We start from the raw sequence: 10459 nt of genomic DNA, 5'->3' as shown, positions 1-10459 counted from the left end.
AAATCTACCTCATTATTTTGATTTGCTATTAAGACCTCTGGAGACAGTGAAGACATTTTTCTACTGTCCACTTTGAGAACACTCAAAGCTATGAGGACTTCCTGTGGTATTCTATCATATTTCCTTTCAGTGTACACCAGGCTAGCTGCAGCAACTTTGTGCAGTGTCACTGAGCCTCTAGTTGGTTTGGTGAAACCAGCTGGCCCAACAAGAAAAATTAAAAATAGTCAAGCAAGCTGTAGGTGGAAAGCATAAGAAAGCAACTTGAAACAACTTGCTCATCACCACTCCATGCAGCTTTAAAATGTGCTGGGAATGCAAGGTAAAGAGCTCCCCAACTGCAACCAGGAGATTCAAATCAGGATTGAACTCTTTCCTGAGAATACAGCATGCATTTGGAAGTGATTGTTGGCTGATTGGCTAAGTCCTTGTATTACAGCCCAGTAGTGGCCATGGGTCTCTTCCACTAAAACTAGAAATGCGTTTATGGTCCCAGCTTGGAGACGGGAGGAATCTGCACTCCACTGAGACTTGGTCAGTAGGTACAGGTTGGCTGCTGGTTGCTCCTGGATAATGGCACAGAGTTCAAATCATCCAGCTACCAGGAATACCTGGGGGCAGTCTCCTGTCATCACAAGACAGACTTGTGCTCCAGCCAACATAACCTTTCTGCAATGTACCCTGCAGACTTGGGATGCAGAACAGCAGCTCTGCCAATTTTTTGTATATGGGAGATTTCAAACAACACCTTGTAACATGTTACTGCATAACCAGGTTTTGGCATTTATTTCACTGTCTTGATTGTGAAAAAGGAACATAACTAACATTTTTCAGCAAAAAGAACAGTGCATTTCAAAGTATGCTTTAGGTATGCATGTCTATACATATATTCATGCATATATAAAAATAATCTCAAAGGGGGAGAGAAATATCCAGGAACATGAAGAAAGTGTGTGAGAGAAAACAACTGCAGATATGTCCAAATAAAGCCTACCTCTTGTGTAATGCCTTGATGCTCTTTTGCTTTCCAGGGAATACAGCAGCACTGTAAGCCAAAATTTTTGTTCTCTTCTCCACCGCCTTTAGAACTGCAGTTTCTGGCTTCTCAGTCAAGCTTGCATGTAGATTTAAAATGATTTTTCAGTGTCAAGCACTGTGTCACATAGTACATGGAAGTTCTGCCAACACAGCTCTTGTCCATCTCAGTTGCTCAGTCACTGCCCTGATTCCTGGCTAAGATGGTATTTCAGTTGCAAGGGACCTACAACCATCACCTACTCCAAGTGCCTGACCAATTCAGTGCTGGACAAAAGCTTAAAGCATGTTGGTCAAAGGCATTGTCCTTTGCCTTTAATGCCTCTTAAACACTGACAGGCTTGGGGATGCTGAGATGGCCCCTCCACTCCTCCAGCATGGCAGGAGCAGAGCCCACAGGGGCAGGATGTGGCATCTGCAAGGCTGTGCCTGCCCCACAAGCAGATGGAGCAAGGGCTGTCCATGCCCAGGAGTGCTGAGCAGCTGCACAGAGCACTCCTGGGCTGCACTCCCCTCCATCCATTCTGCTGGCATGGGGTGTTTCCCAGTGATTGAGCATAGGCAGCCAGCCATTCCCATGGCCCTGGCAGGACCCCCTTCTTTGTGATGTATCAAAGCAGCTTGAAGTTCAAGAGCATGGGGAGTCCAGGGTGGCTTCCAGGAAAAAGGAAGCACCCAATCCCATGTGGGGAGTGCACTTGGCTGCCTTACACACAAGAGATTCCATAAACACTGTAAGTCTGGGGATCTTTGGGGGTTGTTAGTTGTTAGGACTTTGTTTGTTTGTTCATTTTTACCAATCACTGACCTTTGCATTTGTCCTGGTTCTGGCTTGGACAGGGTTAAGTTTTGCAGCAGTGGTGAGCAACTGGATATGAATTGTACACTCTGCTGTTCCTATCACTGTTGTTACTGTTCCTTATTTCACTGCTGTTTCTAGTAAATTGTTCTTATCTCAACCTGTGATCTCTAGCTCTGTGTGCCTCCAGCTGTCATTTCCAGCCCTCCACGGGGGAAGAGAGGGAGCTGGAGGAGGAGGTGAGAAAGCTCGGTGGTCTGGGTTATTTCAGTGGGAATACAAAATTGGGGAATAGCATTCCTAAACCACGACAGCACTGCAGAGCAGAGCTGCTCAGCACTCGAATCCATCTAGGATAGGATGGATAGGATCCAGCTCTCTGCAAGACATTGTCCCTCGAGAGTGAACAGCATCTCCCAGTCTGGCATTGTCAGCAAACTTGCAAATGGAGCATTCAGCTCCTGCATTCAGCCCACTGATAAATATATTGAACAGAACTGGCCCTGGCATCGAGCCTTGAGGAGCACCACTGGTCACCCATCACCAGGCAGCAGCAGTCCCTTTCACCACAACCCTCTGAGCCCTGCCCTTCAGCCAGTTCTAGGCTGAGCAGCTCATGCTGTTGCTTGTGATCACTAGAGCAGGTGCACAGGGAGTATCATCAGAAGTGGGAAATGTAAGATCAGAGGCCAGCAAGGTAGGAAGGTGAATTAAAAAGAGGGCAGGGAAAGGTTGGCTAAAAGATACAACCAAGACGAACACAAAGTGTACCAGTGCTCAAGTGGGACAGAAACACTGGTGGGGGTTTGATTAATTTAAGGCAAGGGAAAGGAGGAAAAGCAGCAAGGGACTGCTTAGGAAACACATTGCACAGGAGTGGCCACCCCTGCCAGGCAGAAGACCCTGACACACCCTTGCTATGCCCAAAGCTCTGAGCACACACAGCACAGGGGACATGTGCCCAGAAAACCCTGCTGAGCTGGCTCTGTGCTCAGCTCACCGCTGGCACAAGAGCTCAGCTGGCAGCAAGTGGGAGCATGCACAAACTTCCCACCAAAACAGTGCAGGGCTGCAGGTCCTCAGTGCATGACATAACTCCAGGCACAGTGTTCTGCTCCTGGAAACAGTGATTCTGTTCTTTACACATTGAAACCAGCTGCTCCAAGCAGAAAAATTGATCCACCAAGAACAAGACCACCCTAGCAGGAGTGCATTACAGTAAGATGGACACAGGAGAAACAATGCCAGCTCAGAAAAGTTTTTGCAACAGATTCAAACATTTGGCATACATTTGGCACAGGACACACCACCCTTCAGTTGCTTGCACTGGCTAAGTCACTCACTGCAGCACCAAGGATGCAGTGGGACCCAGGTGTGAAGGATGGGCAGTGAGCAGACTGGTGGGAGGAACGAGTGCAGTGTGTCTGCAGAGTCATGGGGGAAAAGTCAGCAGGTGATAGAACACCAGCAGTAACACCAATGATACCACAGAAGGACCAAAAGGCACAGCATCACTAATCTTTTCATGCAGATCCATCATAATTGACTGAACAGTCAGGTTTTCTATGTAGGCTGCTAGGTGGTTGCATTTACCAAGAACAGCAAGAAACCAGGAAAATTAATTTCTACTGAAAGCTTGAGGCCCCTTTTCCAAGACTGCCTCACAATATTTGCTTCAAGCCATTTAACAACTGCTATGGAAGACAATACTCTTTGCCTTGAAAGGGAAAAGTTAACTTCGATCAAAATAGGATAAAACTCCAAATTAGGGCAGATTTACAAGAGCTCAAACTGCACTTACAACTTTTTCTTCAAGGCAGCCTGTACATTCTCAAGTCATGCCTCTGTTACCTGATATTTTATATTACCAAGTGCATGTTTGCTTTTCATTATAGTTGTAACCCAGTATTGGTACCGGCACAGAAGTTAAGCTTGATGACAGCAATTTTTTATCAGCTGTATAAATACTCTGAAAAAAAGTAAATCAAGTCTGAAAGAAAGCAAATATACTGTATCCTGAGAAGACCAACTTGAATTCTATGCTGAACATAAACACAATTTTAATAGCCCCGCGTTTAATCACTCAGCAGTACAATCAAGGAATTACCAAATCAAAGTAAAGAGAAATTTCACTTAAAGTCTGTTTTTATTGTGATAACATTGTTCTGAACACCAATAAACATTGCACTGAAGTGTGGGTTGCTGTACCCAAGACAGTCCAGTCTTAACAAAAACCACTGTATTGGTATGATCACAGATTTGACATTTTAAACACACTACCTTATTAGTGATTGGTTGCTTAATAATCAAGCATTACATCTTCAAGATAAAAATGAAACAAATGACTGAAGAGAGTTTTCCCACCCTCAAAATAAACCAACATTTTAACTTTCATCTGGAAGTAATTAACACTGTAAAAAAGTCCCAAACAATTCCTTTTTATTTAGCAAATTTTAACTCTGGAAATTAAAATTTCTTCAGGCAAAAGTGACACTTTAAAGGCATCTCAAAATTCTCTACCTGTGATGTTTCACAAGGAATTTGCATTACAGTCATTTAAACAACTCATTCATTTGACAGCATTTTCTAGAAGACTTGCATGAAATATTAACATGAAATCTCATCTCTTTCACGTTTACCATAAACAGATTCAGAGTTTGCCTCAGAAGTCCCATAATGGAGTTGACACAAGTGTTAAAACTTTTCCAGTTGAAAAGAAAAAAAAGGGTTTTGGAAGGCATATACTGATGACAGAAAGTTAAGAAGACATGAGCCAGGATTGCACATGCACTTGGGAATGAAAGCCCAATCTTCTGAAGTACAAACATGCTTGGTACAGTAAATAAATTTAAAAAAATAAATCCAGAAATGCATACCCTTTAAACTGCTGATCTTTGAATCATTATAGAAACGGGTAATGTCCAAGTCACTAACAAGTTTTGAATTGCAATGTTCCTTATTTACTCCCAGACAGGTGTCATTGACTCAGCCTTTGAGGGGTTCCAACGCTAAGAGGATCTGCATCTTCAACAACACAGTCTTAACAGGGGTGTGTGTGTGCCCACAGCCAGGCACACTTAGAAGTTCCTCTTTCACAGAAAGAATGATGTAGCTTGCGCTAATTTTACACCAGTATAGCACAACTTGTTCTCAAACATTCGTTTCAGGCCACTTCTCTCCACTAAGGTAACAAAGGTCAAGCTAACACATAATTCTTATTTAACCCCTCCACGTTAATGTTGTGGCACAAGCCCACAGCTTGATAGCAACGAGATGTCTGCTCTAGAGTCAGTAAAGTGCCCAGCAGCCCCGAGAACACAGGTACACAACAACATATTCTGTCCCTAAATGGGGTTAACAATCAATCTGAAGAGCTTCAAATACAAGCCAGAGTTAGAAAAACCAAACCCCCTGCCCTGCTCGTATCAGAAAGACTCAGCAACGTTTACATTTTATCAAAAAACAAATATCAAACTGTAGCTGTTACAGAGAAAAACCAATCTGTTTTTTTAATTAAGCAACCTTTTGGATGCTCCTACAATGAAAAGTACATGCTAGCAGAATGAGGAGCTCTCAACAAAACTCACACAACCCCCATTTTCATACCAGCTGAAAGTACATGTATTTGGAGATATACCTGATATTATCTTTCCACACTTCTCATTTACTCAAGTCCCCATGTTGAAATCCACAGCTTATCTTTATGACAGTCTGAAAAGTTGAAGAGAATTGAAGGGGAAAAAAATGGTGAAAAAAGAATATTAACCCAAAAAGACACAGCCAAACCATGGCAACAATCTGTCCCATTTGGGAACTCATCATGGTTTCATGAAGTGCTTTTATTTTTAGAAAAGCTGTGTAATACCAGGGCTACCAAGAGTAGACTTAAGCATGGTAAAGCAAATTTTGACAGCCATAAAAAGACTGTTCGAGGAAAGACTGCTTCACTTCCTTTATGCAAAATAGAATCTTTAGATATAATATTTAATCTTGTAATTAAAATACTTTATTATGTTGGATTGTTATTCATTAATTTTAAAGTATTTAAGTGACTTAAAAGCTCAAATCACATTGATATTCAAAGCACTTGGTGATCATGAAAATTTTAGTTTCTAATGAAATCTATGGGATAAAAAGTAAGAAAAGGGGAAAAAAATACATGCAATGATGTTTGCAGGCTTTTGACATTGAAAAAAATACAAGAAAAAATCAGTAAAATATCCTTTGAGTTGAATCCTGTGAAAGGATTCAACTCTCTACTAAAAGACTGAGTAGATTGGTGACCAAGAACCACAGAAGTTATTTTGTTCTCACAGTACAAAAATGAGGATGCCTTTCAATTCACTGACACCGTGACAGGTAAGTTTTTTTTATCCCACTCTCCTTCTCCTGCTCTGAAAGTGATTCCAGGTTGATTTTGCTTGCCTCCACTCATTATCCAGTGTTTTATAAATACAGCAATACACTAGAATTTTATAATGGGGGGGGGAAATAATTTCATTTATACAGTGATTTATAAATGCCCCCCCGAGCAGCTCACCAATTGTCCAAAGCTGATGTTACATCAGAACTGAGGGTTATGAAAGCCTGACAATGGAGAAAAAATACTCCTGGAGGGGTGTAAAATCCTCTAAATGTATGCTTTTGCAGGCAGTAAAACCGAGTGATCTGGGGTTTAAATGACTGTAGTCCTTAAGCTCTTTGGGCTGATGGAATGATATATTCTCACATAGTTTTGTCCAAAAGAAGTTAAATGCACTAATTCAACTTAAAAAGCAGCCACCTTTGCCTTCAAGTACTTTGGAGAAAGTAAATTAGCTGCTTTTATAGCTGATAAACACCAGAACTGGAATGTAATTTGTTCACAGGCTCTGACTGGAACCTGAGGAATGACCAGCATGATGTTTGCAAATAACCCAAAACTTCTTAAAAAGAAAAAAAGAAAGGAAAAAAAAAAGGAAAAAAAAAAGGAAAAACAAGTTTTATTCTGCTCTGCAGCAATTAACCATTCTCACAGCTGGAACCTCACTACTGAGTTGCATTTTCTTCCAGCTACTGAAAACCTGCAATACAGAACTCTGGAAAGACCTGCAGTAGGCAATTAAAAAATTAAATACATAATTATTTTTTAGTATTGCAATTCCCTGAATATAATCTATACATACATTTTACTGGCCTACACAGCATACACACACATACACATTGTATCTGTGCTGAAAAAGGAAATAAAAATGCCAGTTCCCCAACTCTTACAGAAATGTTCCAAGATTTTTCTTGATGAAAATTTAACATGACACAGCCTGAAAACAACAAAAGCCATACAAATGTCTGAAGACAACTTTCATTTTAACAAGCTCATGAAATAGTTTTAACATTGTGTGTAAAAAAAAAGTAATAAGCAGAGTTAGGTTAGTTCGAGTGTGATTTGTATAAGCCCAGTCTTGTACATGTAACAAAAGGCATATTTACATTTAAAGAGGAATTTTATGTCTTCAGAATCTGCCAGGCTAGCAAGGTCTGTACATTTTCTGTATTCTAGCTGAGAAAGAGCACAGTGGTCTTAGGCTCTGGCTCCTTTCAAAAATGGCCTAAATGCCCATCTGAATGTTAAACCACATTTTTCATTAATAGGTCTGACATTCTATTTGGCAGTTTCCATACACTTTTTGGCTTCATTTTAGAAAATATACTTAAGACAACATAAAAAGAATAATCTATGTTTACAATAAGGTCTGTATTGATGAAAATGCAAAGTCATATTTTATGTCAGTATTTAGTTGCCCTGAAGCACTTGGGTACCATGACCATCAATGACAGGCCAATCTCAAGTGCCATAGAACAGGTATACAATAACAAACAATAAACAAACAAACACAAAAACCAACATACCCTCCCACAAAAAAAAAAAAAGACAGTAGCTTTGCATTTTCTTTGTTTTAAACCAATGAAATTAAAGTGATTTCTTTAGTAAGACTTACGGTACCAATATATAAATTAGCATCCTCATTAAGAAAGTTCTTCACATTTAAACTGAAGTTGAGTAGCTCAATATGAAATTCCATCTCCTGGTAAGAAGTACTTTTCAGGCCAGGTCATCCATGTTAAGGTCAGGAAGAGGCTCCCTCCAGTAGCAAAAAGAGCTGAATTCTGGGCACGGAAATGCAGAACTCTGTTCTTTATTAATCAATGGGAACACATATTCCACAAGCTCACTTAGTCTGTAATACCTGTATTAAAGGAGTAGAAAGACCATTATTTAACAGTCTAGTTACTGTTCAGCTGTAGTCAAAAGCAGCTTTAGAAGTCCAGACCAGAAAGTTCTAGTCAAATAAGGCCCCACTACCACAAAAGTGATTTTCAACTCTATTTTTCCAATTTTCATTTTGAAAAGTCTCATTCAAGTATCAAAAGCTGTAAGTCCCCCACAAATAAAGTTTTCCACAATTCACATGTAAAAGGAGATCACAGTCATAAATGCAATTATTTTATAATCCCATTTCTAAACACTTTGTTTAGCTGAAAGAACAAAAATGGTCTTACGAAGATTTGTTTCCCTTAGTCTGTTCTTGGATCAGTTCACCCTTTGGATTCACAGTAAATATTCTGCAGTCTGGAACTCCCACTTGCATGTAGGCATATACATCCTGCAAAAGAACAATACAAGTACATGCTTCAACATTTTCTTATTGACTGTGGTAACAAGCAATTTATCAAAGGAGTGAGAAATGCTGATTGAAAAAGGCTACAGTAAAACTGTCCCTTAAAAAAAAGTCCTCAAACAACAGTAAAAAAACCCAATCCCCGAAACATACACACACACTATAAAGAAGTATTCCCCCTGCCCCCAAACACTTAATTCTTGTGCCCAAGCCTAGGACCACAAACATGCACAAAGTCTACACTACACCACATCACTCCCTGTGACAATATTATTCTTACAATACCCCTCTCTCACTTAATTACAGAAGTACTGAACTGCAGAGAAAATAGAGGAACCGTACAACCAGAAAAGGGATTCAAGAGTGTAAAGCACTGAATTAATGCCCTTAGGTCACAGTCAAAAATACTTTAAAAGAATTCAGGAAGGCGGCACATATTTATTAAAGTGAGAATCCTAATGCATCTTTGTAACCTTTCTCATATAAGCAGTTGTAGCAACTTAAGGTATCTGCATGTGGCTTTTTCCAACCAAACCCATAAAAGCAGCAGTGTCCCATTTCCATATTCAAATTTTCATAAACACAAAAAGAAAAGCCTGTTTGTTTTGCTTCTCAAGTACATGCATTTTAACCATCCAGTTAGAAAGGGGCACTTACATTGGGCCTGTTTCCAAAAGCAGCATAGAAAGGTTGTTTGCTGGGAGCAAACAAATTCTTGATATCATTCAAACATTCGATTTTGAACTTTTCAGGCTTCTTTTCTATGACTTCCCTAAAATAAAATTTCAACAGTCAAACTCTAAATCATGATTTGATAAAAGGTATCCTCCTTTCCCCATTCATCTGGTACTTATATTCTCATTGCTTCCTGTTGCTAGCACTGGTAGTTATAGAGACAGTTCTAAGTAGCTCTCCAAGAACAATATAAGAAACAATCAAACATTCCCTCTTTTCCAACACCTACAGTAAAAAAAACAGATGAATACTGTGCATAGGCTAAGTATGAATGGAAATGGAATTCCCAGCTGTGAATGCAGTTGTGAACTGCTTTTTTGTAGCTGACTATCTGAATCAGAAGATCTAATCAAGTACACATAGGTGTACTTGTTACAACTCCTGTCTCTGACAAAAGCGCGTAAAGTCCATGACATTAATGGAAATTGGTGTCATTGCTACCCGTGACATAATAAAACACAAATAAACAAAAAAGCCCAACAAAACTTAAACAAAATCCCCTCCACAAACAACCAAGCCCAAACACCTGTCCATTATTAGCTCCTCCCATCAAGAACAGGCAGATTATGGTTGGTCCAAAAGATAACTCAGTTGAACCATACCTAAACTCCATACTTTTTTAAAGCAGCTGTATATGGAGCAATCCCAACACCACAAGATCATTTCACATGACAGCCTATATTCCCCAGATTTTTTTTCTTTTCTCTCTATCTTGTGTAGTAACAGTGCACTGCAAACCTTGAAGATATGCTTGAAAAAGACAAAAATGTACTGATATAAACAGAACCTAAGAGTCCTCAGTCATGGACTAGGTGAACAAAGAGAAGGGAAAATGAGTTCTTCTTCGACTGGTATGTTGTGTTTTGTAGCCATTTCTAACATGCCCACAGGAACAGAAGTATACAAGTGAAATTCAGACAAAAGAAGAGGTTTTTAAATGCTCACTAGAGGGACATCAAGTCTCAGTAGCAAATATAGTCCAGAATGGAACATTTTGTTACAGCTGTAATGCCAAATACTTTTAATCTTCTCTTTCTCTGAAATGGGGAGGGAACTTATACAAGAAACCCCACATGCTTACCTATGAAAGGCAGAAAACAAACTGCTGGGGGACAACATGAGAGGGCCCCTGGGGAGAATTGTTCCTTTGTCATTCACCCAGTGCAGGTACCCTCTGGTGATATCTGCCATCCCAATGGCACGGGCAGAACAGTACAGGAACTTGTAGCCA

At 40.0% G+C, this 10459-nt stretch overlaps 1 protein-coding gene across 1 annotated transcript in view; it reads right to left on the bottom strand.

Moving 5' to 3' along the window:
• Positions 1-3961: 3961 nt before the first annotated feature.
• The window catches only part of LPIN2 (lipin 2), a 29887-nt gene continuing 23389 nt past the window's right edge, over positions 3962-10459 (bottom strand). The window contains exons 17-20 of the mRNA XM_031066533.1: positions 10310-10459; positions 9151-9265; positions 8375-8478; positions 3962-8061 (exon numbers count right to left, since the gene is read on the bottom strand). Coding sequence (XP_030922393.1) covers positions 7917-8061; positions 8375-8478; positions 9151-9265; positions 10310-10459 — 514 coding nt within the window. The 3' untranslated portion in view covers positions 3962-7916. The remainder of the gene's footprint in view (positions 8062-8374; positions 8479-9150; positions 9266-10309) is intronic.

Source organism: Geospiza fortis, unplaced genomic scaffold (genome assembly GCF_000277835.1).
Source record: "Geospiza fortis unplaced genomic scaffold, GeoFor_1.0 scaffold53, whole genome shotgun sequence".
Classification (NCBI taxonomy): domain Eukaryota; kingdom Metazoa; phylum Chordata; class Aves; order Passeriformes; family Thraupidae; genus Geospiza; species Geospiza fortis.
This window is presented reverse-complemented; position numbering and strand designations above follow the sequence as displayed.